At 43.2% G+C, this 20,203-nt stretch overlaps 1 protein-coding gene across 1 annotated transcript in view; it reads left to right on the forward strand.

The window, feature by feature from the left end:
- The window catches only part of LOC138451173 (uncharacterized), a 190,044-nt gene extending 171,571 nt beyond the window's left edge, over positions 1 to 18,473 (forward strand). The window contains exons 22-23 of the mRNA XM_069604890.1: positions 4,821 to 6,047; positions 16,303 to 18,473. Coding sequence (XP_069460991.1) covers positions 4,821 to 6,047; positions 16,303 to 17,504 — 2,429 coding nt within the window. The 3' untranslated portion in view covers positions 17,505 to 18,473. The remainder of the gene's footprint in view (positions 1 to 4,820; positions 6,048 to 16,302) is intronic.
- The last annotated feature ends 1,730 nt before the right edge of the window (positions 18,474 to 20,203 follow it).

The following is a 20,203-nucleotide window of genomic DNA, read 5'->3' on the forward strand; positions in this document are numbered from 1 at the left end:
CTCCTTCTCCTCCTGCGTCTTCTCTGTGCAGCCTGTTGTTGTTGTTGTTGTTGTTGTTGTTGTAGCACTTGCATTGCTATCAGGTCCTCCAGCCCCAACATTGCTAGTCCTATTGGTATCATTGTGGAGTGTGACTGGGTCTGGGAAGGGGTTGGGTGTGCTCTTTTTGTACTTCCTGAGTCTGTATTGCCTCCGCCTGTGCTGATTCTGTGCACCTGTGGCAGCTGGATTCACTGTACAAGGCCCTTTACGGTTGGTTCGCGATGGCGTAATTACCGGCATGGCGGTAAGGTACTTAACGGGCTGGGTGATGGCGTTAGGTGCATGTCCGCTTGGGTCGGCATTCGCGTACCTTAACGCCATGCCGGTAATTACGGTGTGGGGAGTCGCGTGCGCGCGTCCTTGGTGCAGTTAGCGGCAGCGTTAACTACGATGCCGCTAATGGCATCGTAGTTAACGGTCACGGGTCTTAATCGGACCTAGCGGAAAACGATGGCGGTAATCCTTTACCGCCATCGTTTTTTGCTTTGCGCCCGGGTTGTAATGAGGCCCTATAGTGTTGCGACAGACGTCATGATATTCTTTGGGTCCTAGAATCATGACTGGTGGACGAGCGCTGACATATATTGTTGAGACAGGCCCTGCAATATTCTTTTGGTCCTAGAAGCATGACTGATGGACGAGTGCTGGCATATATTGTTGAGACAGGCCTCGCAATATTCTTTGGGTCCTAGAAGCATGACTAGTGGACGAGCACAGGCATATTTTGTTGTTACAGTCCTTTTGATATTCTTCATGAATTAGTAGCGTGACATGGGCCTAGTGCCAGGAAATGTATTTTTTTAGGCACAAGGAATAAGAAACAAGCATTGGCAATGCCAACAGTTTGGGCTTTTATGTAGGCATGGGAACAGCACTTGACAGACCCAGCCTTCGCGTTATTAACTGGCCTTTAATGGAAGCAGGTGCAATTAGTGCAAGCACAAGGGCATTTAATAGCAGTGCTTGGTCAATGTCTAATACTTACACAGAGGCCTAAACTGTTGGCTTTGCCAATACTTGTACTTAACAGGAATTCAGTGAAGGATGTGCAGAGAGCTTATAAATCGAATGGCAGAAGGCAACCTGGTTAAGACATTTATATTACACCAATAGATATTTTACAGCTCCAATTAAGTAATTCACTCTCAGAAAATTGCTTTGCAGCCAATCGGTTGGCAAATAGCCAAACACCTACAATCTGTGTGTCCTTTTTGGTCTTACATTAGCACCGTGTGGGTGGGCGAACCGAGCACGAGGCTAGGAATGCAGGCTAAACTGCCAATCTAGCCTGCATTTTAAGCCATCGGTTGGCTGGTTACCCCGCTCCCAATCTCCCCCCCACTGTCTTCCCAATCTTTAACAAAATCCTCTTCCCACTTACCTCATTGCTGCGGTACCGTTGAATGCCACCACTACAGCTGTTGCTTCCGCTCTGCTCTGTGCAGGCGCCATGGAAATGGAAGAGGGGCTTTGTACGGAGCCCCGCCTTCCCAATTCAGTGTGGCCATCTTGTAACAGTATTTTCTTTCCATGAACGGTACGCCACAATGCGCCCTGTCCACGGAAAGAAAATACTTCAAATTAGCCCCGTACCAACCAGTGGAATGGGGGCTAATACTGTTAAGAACCCGCTCTATTGGCTACACAAGGGGGGGTAACACCACAGTGCCTTTAATTTGGGACTCCGGCCGTTACCTGTGGTATAATCCCTGGAATGGGTACTTAACAAGATATAAGAGAGTGGGATTTAACTTTATAGTTATGGAAAGTGCAGCTTGTTGGTTTGTTTTTGTAAACATCAAAAAACAGGATTTTGGAGAGGTTGTGCATTTGCTAGAGTAACTGACTCATGTTCATGTCTGATAGCTTGCTAGATCAAAGCTAGTAGAAGGAAAGGTGAGGTAGCCTAATGAACGTATCAGCTTTGCTATGGCTAGTGTTTTCTGTTTATTTAAAAAAAAAACAAGAAATGTCATAACACGAGAGTTTAAAGCATTAGCGGTAACGAGAACGGTGGAGGTCATTGAGGCAGCATGTGAGGGCTACTGCATGCTTGTGGTGGGAATGGCTGACTTGCTGTGTCGCGTGCACAGATACGTGCTGGTAACATGACTGTGCCCGGAAAGGTGGGGCAGGAAAATAGCACTGCAACTCTGGCTATCAAGCAACATTCCGACCTTAGGGCCTGCCTCTGCAAGAGCTGGCAGCAGCACTGGCAGGTTGAGCAAGCCATACCCCTGTCAGAGAGGCTGCCTCCAGTCAGATGGCGATGCATGGTGCCATGTGCGCGCCATTCAGCAAAGACACACAAAGATATGTTGTGCTTGAAAGACCTCCGGACAATCAGACTCCTCTCAGCATAGTGTGCAACACAAGATTGAATGTTGAATCAAATAAAAACATTTCCACCCAGTGTCCCTGAAATTCAAATACGCGTAAAATACATGAATGTTGACACCAGCCACCTGCTTCTTTGCAGAAAGTTCAGGTGCAGGAGAAGCATTTGAGAACAATGGAAACATTCAGTCAAGCACATGAAGCTGTCTAGCCTTGCCTGGGAAGCAAAGTCAGCAGTCTGATTCTAAGTCTGCTTGCTCTAACCAGGTCACAAATGGGCCTTTAACTCTTTTGGTGACAATAGAACCTACCTTTAAAACGAGATGCTTCTGGAGAAGCCACGCATATATATATATATACACGTGCATTTCATTGTGTGGGCTATTCTATAGTTGCACAACTGAATGTTTCTCTTAGAAACTAAGATGCTTAAAAACAAATGTGCAGTTAAGCAACTTCACAATAGCAAATGGCCCTAATCACCCCAAAAAGCGAACAAACAAATGTATGAAATAAGCTATAAATGAAGCCCCGATCCAAGGCTTACCCTATGCCAGATACAATGGGAATTCAGCCCCCCGCAAATAGGAAGCAGCAGTTCTAAATGACCAGAATTGGAAAAAGAGTGGATTTAAGTGGATCATAGAGAAGGTGTATAATTTGCCTTCCCTGGGAAAATGAAACCAGCAGTAAACTGCTATCCACTGCAAATAGCTTCCTGTACTATACATGTGACATGAAAATATGCATACACCACTGAGGAGCAGCAAGGACTGTTTATTTGAAACTCATTCTGTTTTGAAAATATAAAATCAAATGTAAGTGAAGAAATAGTCGTAAAACGTCCTTAGTACTCCTTCCAATTGCAGAGACAATTATTAGTGCCAGGCGACTTGGTGGCTACCGAAGAGCCCTGATAATGTAAAAAAAATTCAAGCTCATTGACAGCTACTGAATATTCTTTGTGGAGGGGAGTATTAATCAATCTGAATTGAGTGTAGCAAGGGAGCCCTTTATAAAGTATGGGGGTTGGAGAGAATCACCTAAATGAAATCTGAAAAAATGGGTTGAAATGATGCATTTTCCAGCACAATGTTGGAGATAAATGGAAGAAAACGCCATAAATATTTGCAATTTGTTCCTGTTTCTAAAGTACCACATACAGAAAATCCAACAGATACCGGGTCACCAAAAGCACACAGGAGCATTTTACAACACTTCCTGATGCAAGTTTCCACAATACATGGCAGCATTGTGATTGTAAACCACTTTCATGAAGCTGTGCCCACAATGTTTGTCATAATACAATGTGTAAATCACTTTGATGATGGCCCAATATTTATGCCAGGTTTGCCAATGTTAATTATTTTCATGAAGCTGTATCCACAATATATGCCAGCCCTGTCACTGTACGTCATGTTCATGATGCTGCTCCCACAATATATGCCAGCAGCTATGCTTTAAATCATCACTTGGATGTTGCACCCAAGATATAGGCCAGCATTGCAATGTGTGCTTCCCTTTTTGATGCTGTACACCCATTATATGCAATAATTCCCACTATTAGTCACGTTGATGATATTGCACACACAATATATGCCAACATTTTCAGTCTAAATCCATTTCATTAAGCGGTGCCCAAATTATATGCCAGCAATACCACTGTAAAGCACTTTCCTAATACTGCTTCCACAATAAATACCAGAATTTATTCTGTAAATCATGTTGTGGTTGTTCCCCTAATGTTTTCCAGAATTGAAAGTCTAAGTAAAATTCATGAAGACGTGCCCTAAATATCTGCCAGCAATGCCATAGAATATCTCTTTCATGATGCTGTGCCCACAATGTATGCCAGCCTTTCCACTGGTAGTTATTTGATATCACACTTCTTATAATTGGTGGTATCACCAATGTAAATAACATTCATATTTCAGGACATCAACTCATGCAAATATTCATGCATTTGCATCACACTTCCACGCACACATACAAACAGTCCCACTCACATTCACACAAGCGTAAATACACATACATATAGACATGGGTGGGTTTGCACTCATTCAAACTTTTAAGCCCACACATGCAGCCAAACACGTTGTTTTGCTTTTTGTTAAACTTATGATTTCACGCTGCTGCTTCTTCTTCTACTGTCCATGTGAGAACAAGCAGCGCTCTATAAGGGACGCATGTGGTGCGCAGTCAGAATCCCAGCTAGTTACCACTCAGTCATGCACAATTTTATTTTTCATGTCTGTCCTCAACCCATACAAGCCCAGCGGGAGGTAGGTGGGGCACACGTGCATGGAGTAGGTGCAATGGTGGGCGTGTACCCCCACCTGGTATTGCCTCTTCCTCTGCCACTGATACAGTCCTCATGAAGCTGCTCTGGGTATCTGTTGAAACTAGATAAATGACCCATTTCTTTGTTCTTATGTTTTTAGGTGAAAAGCCATCAGCCCCCACAGGAAAGGAGTTTTTTATCCCAAGCCCAATATTCCAAAACAAGAAGGGGTCAATGAGGTGGGAATTGCAAATTACTGCAAGTGAAGACTTCACCCAGGTCACTATAGTGAATGGGCTAACCCATTTTAACAGAAAAGTGCCGATGAGTAAGTGGCAGACAGCGACCATTACACTCACTATTCCAGCAGAGATGTTAAAGGAGAGTACAAAATCCTCTGCTGTCATTATTAGCGCTGATAAACCAATCACAGTTACAAGTGGAATCTTCTTCGGGGATGTTGCAGAAACGTCCACAGCTTCACCCTTCGAATCACTGGGACTGGAATATAGCGTGGTTACACCACCTGGCAAATCAGATGATGATCTCAAAGAAATATCCCTTACTAATTACCAACATACAAACAAAGCTATCATTAATCTGAAGGCTCCTGTGAAATTCCAGGGGCAGGACTACCCAGCAGGCAGCACAATGACCATCAACCTTGATCCTTATCAGTGTGTCACTTTGCAGAGCAAGGAAGACTTGTCTGGTACCACAGTTGCATCAACAACGCCTCTTGGAGTATCAAGTGGATACAGCAGTTCTGGGAAAAGCACATCCTACTACCATATCTCTACACAGCTTCCTCCAAGCTCTCGCTGGGGAACACATTATTTTGTTTCATCTTTAGCCACACCAGGAAATACCGACCTTGTGTATATTGTTCCTTCCCAAAGCACTCAAGTTGATTACCAAGTGGGAGACCGGAAGCAAAGCCAAACCCTAAAACCCGGTCAAGTCGTGCAAATTGGACTCCCTGCATCCACTGCGGTCAGCATCAAAACTAATGTTCCTGTCCTAGTGATGTACTACAGCACAGGGGGAAAGATAGCTGACCAGCCATGTCAGCCTTTCATGACCTATGTCCCCGACATCTCACAATTTGCCACAAACTATAAAGTGATTGCTAATCCCAACTACTATAAGAATCTTGCAATTCTCACAGCAAAGACCACAGCGGTGACTCAAATTACCCTGGATGGACAACATATTTCAGATATTGATTGGAAACCTATACCTGGAACTGAATATTCTTATGCCCAATATGATATGGGCACTAAACCAGGGAGCCACAGTTTCAAACTAGTCGGCAGTCCATTTGGATTAATGCTCGTCGGCTACGCCAAACAGAGCACCATTGAGAATCCACAAGCACCCACTGCCGGTAAGTTACTTTGTGTATGCAATGTCTTGTTTTTGTCAGCTGGCTTACACTTTCCAGTAGCCACCACTTGGTGTTGACACCTGCACCTACCGATTAGCATTTCAGACTGTCACTTAGGCCCGAAATCTGAATTAATATTCTTAAAAGCTTTCATGTAATAATATATTATTCTGATTTAATAACATTAAGAATAAGGAGGAATTGTCCACTCTTCGTAACTGTTCAAATGCACTCTTTTTTCCTTCTATTTTTACCACAGTCTTTTTTTGCCTCTAAACTGATACATAGATAGTCTCACTGCTACTTCAAGAGCAGTGGCAGCTCAGGGTCATACAAGGACCACATGTTTGTTCAGAGAAAGGAAATGTAATATGATGAATTAGGAAAGGGTGAAGATATTGTGGTCGCGATACCACAGCCCAACTCACTGAGCCCAAATATGTTTGCATTGGGAGTGGGGTGATTGAACGTATGATATGATAAGTCATTTATAACGCGCCTGTACACAAAAAAGGCAGTCACCGGGTAGTGCAGATGTTTCGTGGGCTAATCCAGCATTTTGAAGGGAACGCTGTGATGAGAGCGACATGGGGAAAACCTGGGCCCAAAATGTTATGTTAAATGGGGCGGAGCTGGAGCAAAAAAGCCTCATGAAAATATGTGTTACTGTACCATTTCTGACCTAGCTAAACATAAACCTCATGATAGTGTTTGCGTGAAATGAGCAGGAAAGGGGAGAATTCTGGCAAGCTTCATTTTGCTTCAACAGACTTCATGATATCCTTCCGGCACTAGCTGCATGACAGGAGTAAGCATGGCTTGCATATCGTCCTGGAAGGATAGCTCAGGGGCAACGTGCACGCCTTGGAAGCAAGATGACATGAGCAGCATAGGCCCCATCCCCAAGTATGTGATTGCAAACCTCTGGGTATTAAGCTCGTTATAAATAACCAATCGTATCAATCATATCATATGTTATTGTGATAGGCCTCATGACATACTTTAGGCACAGCCAGCATGAAAAAAGGAGACCGGCACTGACATATAGTGTTGCGACGGACGTCATGACATTCCTTGGGTCCTAGAAGCATGACTGGTGGACGAGCACAGGCATATATTGTTGTTACAGTCCTTTTGATATTCTTCATTAATTAGTAGCATGACATGGGCCTAGTGCCAGGAAATGTATTTTTTTAGGCACAAGGAATAAGAAACAAGCATTGGCAATGCCAACAGTTTGGGCTTTTATATAGGCATGAGAAGGGAACTTGACTGGCCCAGCCTTAGCGTTATTAACTGGCCTTTGATGGAAGCAGGTGCAATTAGTGCAACCACAAGGGCATTTAATAGAAGTGCTTGTCAATGTCTAAAACTTATACAGAAGCCTAAACTGTTGGCTTTGCCAATGCTTGTAATTAACAGGAATTCAGTGAAGGACGTGCAGACTGCTTATAAATCGAATGGCAGAAGGCAACCTCGTTAAGACATTTTTATTACGCCAATAGATAGTTTACAGCTCCAATCAAGTAATTCACTCTCAGAACACTGCTTTGAAAAAACACTAGCAGGCACTTTAAGTGCAGTTTGATGGCAAGGCTTGATTAAAGCGAGCTCAAAGAGTTTCCATCTGGAGGGGTTTTGGGCAGGATGGGAATGGCTATAGGTACTAGCATGGCCATTGGCAGCCAATCGGTGGGCCAAACACCTACAATCTGTGTGTCAATCCTCACATGCCATTTCTCCCTATCTGTACTCTAATGCAATAGTTTACGCTTATACGTGTCGCAAGTGACACATAATAGCACAGACTAAGAATGTTTTACACAGCCAATGCTGTTTTATCGCAGCAGTGTCTCATGGTTTTCTAAGGGAGCATATAGCAAGCACATGTGTTACAAAAAGCTTTTGTGTTCTGTCGGCAAATTGCATCCACTTTAAAGAATTATTTATTGTACAGAATTGACTAAATTCTATGTAATTTTAGCATTTTATTCTCAAATCTGTATAGTGCAGTACATCAATTTAACCTATTATTTTAAATGCTTCTAGGTGGTAATCCCCCAAATGTCCTGCGTTAGTCTGGGATTCCTCCCTGTGGTCCTCGTGTGCATTTTACAGTGCTACTGCCAATGCTGTTCATTTTCTGTATGGGGGAAGCTTGCAAAGCTGCTGCCCAAGCTATTCCGGCAGAGTGAGAATAAAACTAACACTGCTGTTGTCCATGTTGGCAGGCTGCACAACGATGGTGTGGAGGGTTGCCCAGAGCTATGCCCGTGGATATGATTTATTCAAAACCTACCAGTCATCACCTTTTTGATTTTTCTTTAGTCACCCCGAGTTGGATGTGGCCATCAACTTTTGGTTTTGCTGCAGTGCTGGTTCTGTGCAGTATCTGTCTGGGCCTGAGATAACCCTGAACATTCTTTGCTAGCTATGCTCTAAGGGGGCACCTTTCAGTGCTGCTGTCCATACTGTACCAAATGTGCGGTGTGGATGGCCGCCTGTGCCAGATGTTCATTGTTTATAATTCTGTGTCATATGGTCATTTCTGGTGTGGCTTGAGCAAAAGAGATGTTATTTATAAGATAGGATGATTTATTTTTACAATAATGATATGTGCATCTTCTATAGCCAAAAGCAGAAAAGAATAGGCAGAGGTTGCACTTAGACATTAGATTTACTAATATTTGTGTCTGCTACTCTGCTAGCTTTCAACACAAGAACATTTGAGTTGACCTGGTGAGGTATCATCTCTAGCAGATGTAGTGTTATATTTCTTGTGGTTATTTAAAACAAATAACAAGCTGCACTGATTGTCTGAATAACATTGTATTCCAACCAATGTCATGAAGAGAAATATTAAAACATTAGTATTACAGGAAAGTTGGGGGTCATTCACAAAGAATGTGAGGGGACATGGCTCACCTGGGGGCATATGCAGTGGTCAGGTAAGGAGATGGTAATATGACAGTGCCTTGGAAAGAGAGGCAGGACAAATAGCACAGTGCCTGTGGCTGTAAAGCAACATTCCAACCTTTGAATCTCCCTCCGTAAGAGCTGGCAGCACCACTATGGGCAAACCATATCCCTATCAGAGAGGCTGCCTCCAGTCAGCTTACGCATGGTCGCATGTGGAGTGTTTGGCAGTCTCCCACAGGGTTACTGAATCAATTCTTGCCAAAGTCTTGTCCTTACAAGTTGGTAGTGTGACTGAGCATCCAGACTTATCTCACGAGGGGTAAATGTGAGCTGCAGACCTGTAGCATCGAAATCCACATTTACAAGTATCCAATTAACACACTCAGGGTTCACTAGTAAAATAATTATTTATTTATTTAACATCTGTTTTAAATAAGCCTTCTTTAAAAAGGGCAATGTGCAACAATAACAATATACTACAAAAACACGTTCTCAGAATCGAGGTAAAGCACGTAGATACTCTTTGGAGATGCTTCATACACACTTCCTACACTCTGAGGAGACTTCAATTACTAGGACAGTATTGGCATTCATATATAACTTTTGTACTTTGCAAAAATCTGAGGTTGTGGAAAGGAAAGGTTAAAGGACAGGAAAAGGTTAAACAGGTTTCTCAAAGCATGTGAGCACTTTTCAATCTCCCAATGAAGTCTAGATAAAAACCTTTCCCAGCAATATTAGCTAAGAACCAATGTATCACCTATAAGGGACAGTAGGAATCAAAGTCAATGGACTAGATGATTCTGCAGGGAGCCAGGACAGCCAAAGTCAATTGGAGCAAAGTCTATGAAGCTGAGGCACTTCTTAGATAGCAAAAAGACTTCCACAAAGTTAGAGAGTTTGTTGTAGAAAATCACTGCTGGGCCACAAGCTGTTAGGCTTGTGAAAGGTAGAGCTGAAATCAACTTAGAATTGCCTTAAACATCCATAGGAATGAGCATATCTCTGCAATAAAATAACAACACAAACATCCATAGGAATGAGCATATCTCTGCAATAAAATAACAACACAAATGGCTCTCTGTCAAAGAAAAGATTGAGTTGAAAACACTATGGGCCTCATTACGAGCCAGGCTGTAGAGGGTTAATGGCGCTGGTAGAGCTGCCGGCGCCGTTAACCCTCTACCTCCTCATTATGAGGTCTGCTCTCGGGACCTGCTAAGGACGTCTGGTAAAACCAGGCATCCTTAGCGGGACCCGCTAGTAGACCAGGATGCTAACACCAGGCCCATCATTAACGGGCCGTTGTTAGTATCCTCCCCATTCCCATTGAGCCCTGTGGGGACTCAGATGGTAATGGGGATGTACCGGGTCCGGGTCCCGGGAATGGGAATTACATGGCCCTCCAAGGTCGGAATGGCCCGGAATTTCCCCATTCCAGGAACTAGGACCCAGTACCCAGTATGGGGGTAGCCATGCACCTAAAAGAGGCATGGCTACCTGCATACTCGTTATGAGGCCCTATGTCTCACATTCAAATCATTACACCACACGGCTCCCCCTACCTAACAGAAAAATTCACTATCAGATCCACCACACAAGTCACCAGGTCAGCCAACACGTCCTGTCTTGTAGTCCCGAGATACAAGCTGAAAAGAACAGGAGGGAGCAGCTTCCCTGTACTAGCAGCTCAACTATGGAATACTCTCCCACCAACTATTAAGACAACTCAGCACTTCACCAATTTTAGGAGAAACCCCATCTCTTGGCTACTCAGCAAATAACAATAGACCTACTCAACCCGCATCCTTCGTCAATGCCATTGTCTGTAACAAATGTATCAACATCATGTAAAAAATGTATCATCATCATATCTGTAAAAAAATAAATCGCCATTATGTTCCATTTCTACTACTGCAATTTTGATCACCTGCCTATGCCTGTTACCTTGCTACTTATTCTAACGCACCCAGATACCTCAGGGTCAGGTGTGCTAGAGGAATAAAATAAACAAAAAAACAAACAAACAAACTCTAGGAAAAGCAGCTACTGCAAGTCTCAAGTGAGAAAATCAAGCTACAGACTGATAGATCAGCAAGGAATATCGAGGCTTAGTACCACCAAAAATTGAATCCGCCAGTCACAAAGTCATAACTTTATTCTGTACAGATTCAAATATCAAAGCAGATAGCTATCTGGTGCCCAAGCACCTCACAGTGTGTACCAGCAGACACTGTGAGGGGAGTGAGTACTGGTGATCACAAAGCATGCAGTATTTATACACAGTCCTGGTCATAGCCCAGGCCTTCTCCAAACTAATAAGTTACAAATGTGGGTTCTTGCCCAGTTCACATAACAAATATAACAATATTAGCATACATTTTTGACATGTTGTCATATCCTTGAAGATTCAATGGTGATGTTGGTTCTCCAGCTTAGGTTGATCCTAGTTTCAAGAAACTAATTCAATAACTTATTGCTACGGCACATTCACTGTGGCTCCAAAGTTCCTTAAGCATACTGGCAAACTTTGTGGCTTATGCAAAAGTTGGTACAAGTCCTTTGTTGGCACAATTCTGGAACCAACCCTGTAAAGGCAACCAAGATTTCGGCCATGCTTGAGCTACCCTAAAATGCAATTGTCAAGTCTTACGACTGCCAACTTGCACCATAATCGTTCCCACAAACTAATCGCCAAGTTGAATTTATCAGATCACTAATAATGGCAGGACTGAGTTACTCTAACACGTTTAATACCAAAAACCACAGGAAAACCATAAAAACGCTGTCAGAATGGGACTTAGCATGAAACAGGGCGCTAAAAAGAATCCACCCACATGTAGTTCGATCAAAAGTCCTATATACGAAGCACAAGACCCCCTGGAGAAATTACAAAGGAAAACCAAAGAAACTGGACCATACCACTGACTTTCCATGGTCTGCCAAATGACCACATTCCTATGCATCCAGCCCTCAAAATAAAGTTGTCCTCGGAAGCACTGTGGAAACGTCCATAGCCATAGTGTACCAAAGTATTTCTTGCATTACCTTATTACCATTAACGACACTGAGAGAAAGATAGGTATTTGACCTGAGGGCACTAAAATAGGAGGACTGGGCAGATGCCCTGAATTTGGCAAGAGGGGTGGCAATGCACAGCTAACTATGGCTAGTACAATGTGCAACGTTACACAGGTCCTACTATTTCAGGATCTGTTTATATAATATGGGATGGGCCCAGAATTTGAAACGTCTCCGATGCGCAGATGAACAGGGTGAGGAGATGTTCAAAAATTCAATCCTTTTGGGGAAGAGAGTTTGTAACATTATTTGCGATACAAGGTGTCCAGCTTCATAAACACCCCAAAATGGCTATTTGGGTATAAAATAACATAACAATATATGAAAAGAAATGTAGATCTACTACTCTTTAGCGGTGTCTAAGAGAGATCAGTGCATATTAGATGGGTGCGAGGGGAAACCCCTAAAGGTTTGATCTGGAAAGATGGTCTGGTCTGGCGTTCTTCAATGGAAGCAAGGGTACATGCAACAAGAGGATGTCCAGAAAATCACCAGAAGACCTGGGACAGATGATTCTCATATAACGGAGGCACAAACTCACTTTTCAACGATTTAGACTATTTCTAAAATGGACTAGGATATGATTGTCAGGATTTGGCAATGTTATGGATGTTTCAAGCTCTATTGTGTAGCCTGTTGATCTCTAAGGGGATAGTTGGAGGGAAAGAGTTTAGATTATGAATGTAGTATTTGTATTTGCAATTCTAAGATTTATATTACTACAGTTTGGTTGGATGTGAGGTTATAATGAAACCAAAACAAAATGTATAATTAAAATAAAGAATGCTGCAATTAGAAGTGGGGGATGGGGGCACACTACATCTAAGAATAATCTAGTCCCCCCCCCAGACTGCTTATTTCATCATGTTCCCTCATCTCATGGTAGCAAATGACGAGGGTCGGCTCAAAAGACACAGCATGGTCCTTACCTCTCAGCACTGTTGTCTGCCTGCTGATTTGGGTCAGAGCAGTCTGATGCCTCTTTTCGCCTAAACAGGAGGCTGAAAGTTTGCCATGGGAAACAGAAGTTCTACATGTTCCTGCCTCTGCCTAATCCCTTCTACTTGCAAACCGGAAGAGTGGCATGAAGGATAGCATGGGGAGTATTGCACAGTGCTGCTATCTTCCCTAATCATGATGCCCATGAGTGACCAATGCACTAGAAGGAGAATATGCAGCTCGTGAAATCCCTAATATCCATCTCTGTCACGAATTCCAATAACCTGACAACACAATCACTAATGCTTCCATGTGCCATTTGACTGCCAATGATTATGGAATCTTGGTTGCAGTGGTTGTGGCCATGGAAGCACTGGTTTTGCTGGTGCCAGCGCCAACTTTGTGAACATGGGGCAGCTGTTGTCATAGTGCGCAGTTACTAATAATGATGTTGCTTTTCACTAGCACGTCAGGGCCCGTAGTAGAGTTCAAGAAAGGACGACCCCTCAAAACATGATAACAAGCAGATGGCGTGTCAATTTTCCTCAACAATCATAGGAGTGTCTGTTTCACAGGCCCCCATCCTTACTGAATGTGTTTTGAAACTGGAAAGCTCAGAGGCTGACTATACTCATAGGAGGACGATGTTAGTAACATTAGGGCGTGTGAGTAAGCTAGAAGCGAAAGGTGGTGACTCACACGTTGGCCTGGTTCATGGAACGTTTTCCTATGGGATTGCGCCATTCTAAAACACTTCCATGAATTAGTCTCTGCTCTGAATATCAGCATTTAAACTAAATGTTGCTGAAAACTCTTTCTCTTGTCTATTTCCAGAAATATTTTTACACTGACTGATTTTTTCCTTTACGAAAGGCCCATCCTTCTCTGCACTTGATTTGTCAACCTTATTTACCTTTGATGTCGTTTTTTTTTTAGATAATTGTTATTTTTTTGTAATTCTTATGCACAAGGCTAAGGGCCTGATTCACAGAACGTTTTCCTTTGGCATTCATTGCACATTTTAAAACGCTTTTGTGCATCAGGCCCGTACGTTTTCTGTTACCTTGAAGTCTGTTCACATGTAGTGCAATTGCTATTATGCATAATTAAGATTAGACTCTGTTTATGTTACCTGCAAAGTTCTTTTAGACAGCCTAGACCTTTTTTCTTAAATTATCCACCTCTTAAAAATGTAACCTACATATAATTTGCTTTCGCCACCCTCTTCGTCTTGGTTCTGATCATCACCTTCTGGATGTTCCTCTGCAGGTGGAGCCTGAAATAGATCCGATCACTGATCACACTGTTCCTCCTTGAAAATCACGTACTCCTTCCTTCTTTTTACACTAAAATGGAAGGCCTCAGTGCTTGCCCACAGATGCCAGGGTGTGGCCAACGAAAGGGATACATTGCTGGGGAATAAGAGCGTAGTAAGAGGCGGGGTTCAGACGAGAGTTTGTGTAACTTTTCAAACACGGTAGTTTCATTTAAAATCATTCCGAGCACAATTTCAGTGAAAGGTATCGGAACAATAATTTGTGTCTAATGCCTGTCGCACAGAAACACAGATAAATAATGACACACATTCCGAAGCACTGGCGCAGGTTGGTAGCAACCACAGTTTCCGTTCTTTATGTGGCATTTTAATCCCTGCTGGCTTAGAAAAAAGAGTGTCCATGCAATTATTGTCGTTGCCTTGGGTCTGCTTGCAAACGATCATGTCAGTATGGAAATGTGATGGCGGGGAAGGGGTCAGGCCGCATTGCTGCTGGCGGAAAAGTCTAGTAGCCCTGGTTTAAGGTAATGCTATAGATAGCTCTGCAGGGACATGTTTCGCTTCAATGCCGTTTTTGCTCCTCAGGACAGGTGGTCTCAAGTCGAGTTGTAGCATTGATAGCCATCTGCTGATCCAAAATGTTCAGAGATTCGGGATAGGGGCATTTCAAAGCCAAGGTGTAAAATGCAACATGCATTTAAGCAAATGCAGCACAATAGACAAGTCTTCCACATGCACACAACCAACTCCTTCTACATCTCATGAAAAAAGCAAATTTTTGTACAGTGCTGAAAGATTTTTTGCAGCATATTGATGAACACTGCTAGCTCCCAAGGATGCAAAAGCAGCGTAGGATGCACCAACATGACGTAATCCCACCAAGTGTATACCAACAAACAGCGGGGCGGGGTTAAGCCAGGAAATGATAGTATTGTTTTAAGGGTGGAACGCACCAGTTTTGCTTTCCTAGTCAGACGTGTGTTGGAACTTCAGAGTCTGTGGGGAGCGTGAAAGGCTGCCTGGTAACCCAGATTTCACTGCCAGGGACAGCAGCTGTCTACCCCACACAGATAATGTCGGGGTCATTGTACATTGCAGTGAGGTGGGGAGGCGTGTGTCACTGGAACACAGCTGCCCATGCCCTTTTGGTACGTTCTGTGCTTTGTAAAGTGTATATTCTTTTTTCTCCCTGAGCGCAATACAGTGGCATGTGCAGATTTAATTGCTGTGCTATTTGGCATTTGCCTACTGCATATCTGTCACTGGCATGGCTTTGTAGCCCTCTGTGCTTGCCCAGAAGCATTGGAGGACAGAAACCGTCTGCGTCGTTGTGTGTGGCTGGAGTTTGTCCTATAAATGTCCTGCTTGTGGTACTGCATTCTTGATGCTTCCAACGGTGTGTCTGGGTAGTTGTGAAAGGAGTTTGTGCAGAAAAGAGTGATCTGACTCTAACCTTGTAGATGGATAATGCAGGGAGCTTTGTAGGAAGCATGTGGTGGGGTGTTCATAGATACAGGTTATTTTGAGCATTCAATAGCATCCTAGAAGCATCGCTGCAGACGAGGGGCAGGTGGCACTTGCAGTATTGGATGTGCCTTCGGCGGGGATAGAAATGTAGTGTGAGAGGTGGATGGAGGTGGGGGGGTGAAGTGAGCGACTTTGGAGGATACAAGGATTAAGAAAACTTCGCAATAAACCAGTAAACATGTTGCCATCCCCATTGGGAAATAATGGAAATCAGCAATGTTGATTGTCATGGGATTCCAGGGGCTGGCTTTGATATGTCTTAACCCAGCATGGATGACTACACCCCTGAAAAACAATACCCTATCCTGACTGTTCATTCTGTCTCTCAAATATTAAAGATCTAAACTGTAAGGGAAATCACTTTGCAGTAAATAGAAGGGGATCAGAGTTCTCAAGGAGCAATTCTGGTCGCATGTGGGTTCTACATAAATCAATATTGACAGTTGTATTGTACATTATGAAACATAACCAAGCCCTACAATAACATTACTTTTCTCTGTCTGAACATTTTAGAGGAACAGCCCGCAGCTCCTGTGGGAAAGGAATTTGTCATGCCCAGGCCAGAAATACAAAGCAGCGAAAGCTCAGTAAAGCTGGAATTCCGCGCTACGGCTTATGAAGATGATACCACAGTCATCCTGCTTTATAACCCCGCATCATTCCGGAGAGAACTCAAACTGAACAAAGGCCAAACAGCTGCCATAACAATCACCATCCCTGCACAGTTGATACAGATGGACAAGACCCGCTCCCCTTTTATCGTGAAGGCAGATAAATCAATATCATTAGTAACTGGGACTGTCAGCGGCAACCGGGCAGAATCATCTGAAATAATTCCTCTGCAACAACTGGGATCCATATACTATGTGGTGTCACCACCAGGAAGTCCAGTAAGTGCAAGCAAGGTCATTTCCATTTCTAATTACGAAGGGGAGAATCCTGTGACCATCTTAGTTACTGGAAATGTGGAATTCCAAGGTAAGATGTATGCAGCAGGAAGCACCATCACTACTACCCTCAAAGATTTCCAGTCGATCCAGTTACAAAGCAATGACAACTTGTCTGGCACTAGAGTTAATTCAACACAACCTGTTGCGGTATCCAGTGGATACAGCTGCAAGGATACCCCATGTGACCCAATCACCATGCAGCTCATTCCGACTTCTCGCTGGGGCACAGATTATCTTGTCCCTTCAATGGCATTCCCAGGACATTCAGACATTGTGATAGTTGTCGCTTCCCAGGACACTGTAGTACAATATCAGGTGGGAACCAGCAAACAAAGCCAAACCTTGAAGGCTGGCCAGGTTCTCCAGATCGCACTCCCGCAGTCAGCATCCGTCTCTATCAAGGCCAGCGCTGCCGTAATGGCTTTGTACTACAGCACAGGAGGTGAAATGGTGGGCCGATCATTTAAGCCCTACCTACTCAACATCCCTAGCACCTCACAATATGGCAACAGTTTTAAAGTTATTGGAAATCCCAGTTTGGAGAAGAATATTGCAGTCCTCACAGTCAAGACTTCTGATGTGTCTCAAATAACCTTTGATGGGAAGTCTCTTTTAAATCTTGAGTGGAATGTTATCGATGGGACTGATTACTCATGGGCAAAATACGATTTTGGAACTGCATCTACCAGCCACACTGTGCAGCTAGACAACAGTTCCTTTGGGCTTGTGGTCATTGGCTACAGTAAAACAACTGCCACTGGCTAGCTTCCTCCTAGAAGGGCCATCTTTATTTTCTTGTAACCACTGCCCACTTTATATCTGTCGATAGCTGCTATGCGATAAGAATTGAAGCACACAATCCTGAAATGCTAAACACTTACTCGCTATGTACAGTGACCTGCTGATCTTCAATGATAACATCTCTGCAAACGCCCAAAATAAAATATTAAAAGTACATTTTCGAAAAAAATTTGAATACACATCGAGTGCCCATGATTTACAATAGGAAGTTCAAAAATAATGTGGCTAGTTTTCTGTTGAGTGTAGAGTGTGATTGCTCGCCCTAGCTCTTTCGTTAACATTCATTTGTCCTACTTGACATTATCTCGGCTTTGGCTTTCAGGATTGTGACTGCATTTGTTTGTTTTTGTTCTTCTTGCCTTGTTGCTCTGCATAGTTTGTGGTTAACCAACGCAATGCACCCTCTACCGGATGCACTCTTTACAAACCAAAATAATGTATTTGAAAGAAAAAAATAGAGAAAAACCTCGCGTTCTGCTATCCTTGGGAGGGGGTAAGGGAGAATGGTGTCTCTAATTTAAAGAATTGTGGGAAATCCAGTAAACATGTAACGATTTCATTTGGGATAGAAGGAAGTAGTAAACAGTTGGATGCAAGGATATTCACAAAAATAAAGGAGTCACACCGAGAATGCAAGAAACCTAAACTGTGCATGTCACAAATGTGGAATTTCTGCTGAAATTAAGGGGTGGTTCTGTTTTGGAAGTGATCGACAGAAGTTGCTCTTAACCTTTTAGAAGAATGTGTAAATGGTAAATAATGAAAACATACACGTGAAAAAATGTAATTAAATGCAAACTTTTGTTGGAAGGGCAAATCAACGTTTTGAATTAATTAAAAACTGCAGCTTGCTTTGCTAACAAGTGTGTCCTCTTGGCTGTCATTCAGAGACTTGGATGTGTTGCCGTTTGAAAAATAAATACATCCAGAAGACACATTTGTGCTAATCTTTATTTCAAAGTTCTGTGCCCTGAATGTTTAGCTTTTCTGTGTATTTCCTAGTAAGGTCCATGGGGGCCACAAATGGGTGAAAGCGAGCTGGTCCGCAAAACACCCACACAGACACATCTGCAAATGTACCTGCAACCCACGGATAAAGCACCAGCTTGGGAAGGATGGAACAACTGTTGAACAAAATAAAAACAAATGAGCAGTGCTAAGGGCAATCTAATTGTCATTGCTAATGCATTGTATGGACGTTTGTGAATCATTTGTATTATATGTCCATCTACTCAACGCATTTGATAGCTATTGCCATCATATTCCTAACAGGTTGGTCATTTGTTAGATATTGCCATGAGATGCTCGGATACACACATGGCATAGCAACTGTGGCTACAGTATACCAGATAATGGCACCAAAAGCACAGGTACTTGAACCATTGTCCGCACAATTCGTATAACAATGCCAGGTTGAATAATGCCCTGTTAGCACATCATGTAAGATTCCAGTAGGCACAGGTAACAAGCAATGCTAAATTCCATTATGCCCATTTAGCAAAGACGTGACAGGTATTGCTATACTTTGTTAGCACAACAGTGCCTGATTACGTCATTCCCAGTAATTAGAGCAGTTTTGAGTTACATTAAAACCAGTTAACACAGACAAGAACAAATTATGTTAGCACGGCAGTGTTACATTCCGCTATGCACCAATTTGCAGAGCATAGTTCAATTTCATTATGCTGACCTAGCACAGCAGTACCAGATTTCATCATGGCAAGCAAGCATAACATTGCAGGTTTCAATATGCTTAAGTAGGACAGGAGTGTCAAAGTGCATATTGCCACAAATGCAACTAAGTAACAGGTTCTGTATGGCCAGTTTGCAAGGACCTACCACATAATGTTATGCCCTTTAATCACAGTGGGTTCAGATGCAATGTTTGTTAGGTTAGCACAGCATTCCAGTTAGTGAACGATTCCAGTTCACCCAGTTAACAGAGCAGTGCTGGATTCCACTACCATTATCCCCAGTTACCGAGCCTCTGATATGTCGAGGTAGCTCCACAATATCCATTTAGCACAGCCATGCTGGGGTCCATTATGTACAATTAGCACAGCCAGCCACCAGTGTGTCCTGTTAGTAGAATAAGGTCAGATGTAGTCTGCCCACTTACAACACTAAGGCCGCATTTGATTACGCCCAGTAAGCACAGTACGGCCACATTGAAGTATGCCCAGTTAGCAGATTTGAACAAAATTACACTATGGCCAGTAAAGGCTGCATAAGCAGATTTCGGATGCCATCTTGCACAGTAAGCCCATATTCAAATGCACACAGTTACCACAGTAAGGCTAGATTACAGTATGCCTACTAAGCACAACAAGGACAGTTTGCACTGTGTCATGGTAGCACATAGGTCACGTTTCATAGGTCCAGTTAGCTCATTGATGCCAGGTTCCATTATGCACGTTTTTGTTGTTGCACATTCGATTACTGGGCTCCTTTCATCTGTAGAAGGATCCAGCTTCCCCTTCTGCGGGCTAGACACAAGACATCCACTTGATCTGCAGAACTAAGAATTTCCCAAGAAGCTAGCATGGCTGGTCAATTCACCTATCATTTGCCCGTCCATGGTTCACGTGACTACATGGGATGATCAAATGCCCAACAAGTAGAGAAGGCTTTTTGCTTTGTCCTTCTTTTGGGCTTTGGAGCAC

The sequence above is a fragment of the Ambystoma mexicanum genome, chromosome 1p (genome assembly GCF_040938575.1).
Source record: "Ambystoma mexicanum isolate Mex_15411 chromosome 1p, UKY_AmexF1_1, whole genome shotgun sequence".
Classification (NCBI taxonomy): domain Eukaryota; kingdom Metazoa; phylum Chordata; class Amphibia; order Caudata; family Ambystomatidae; genus Ambystoma; species Ambystoma mexicanum.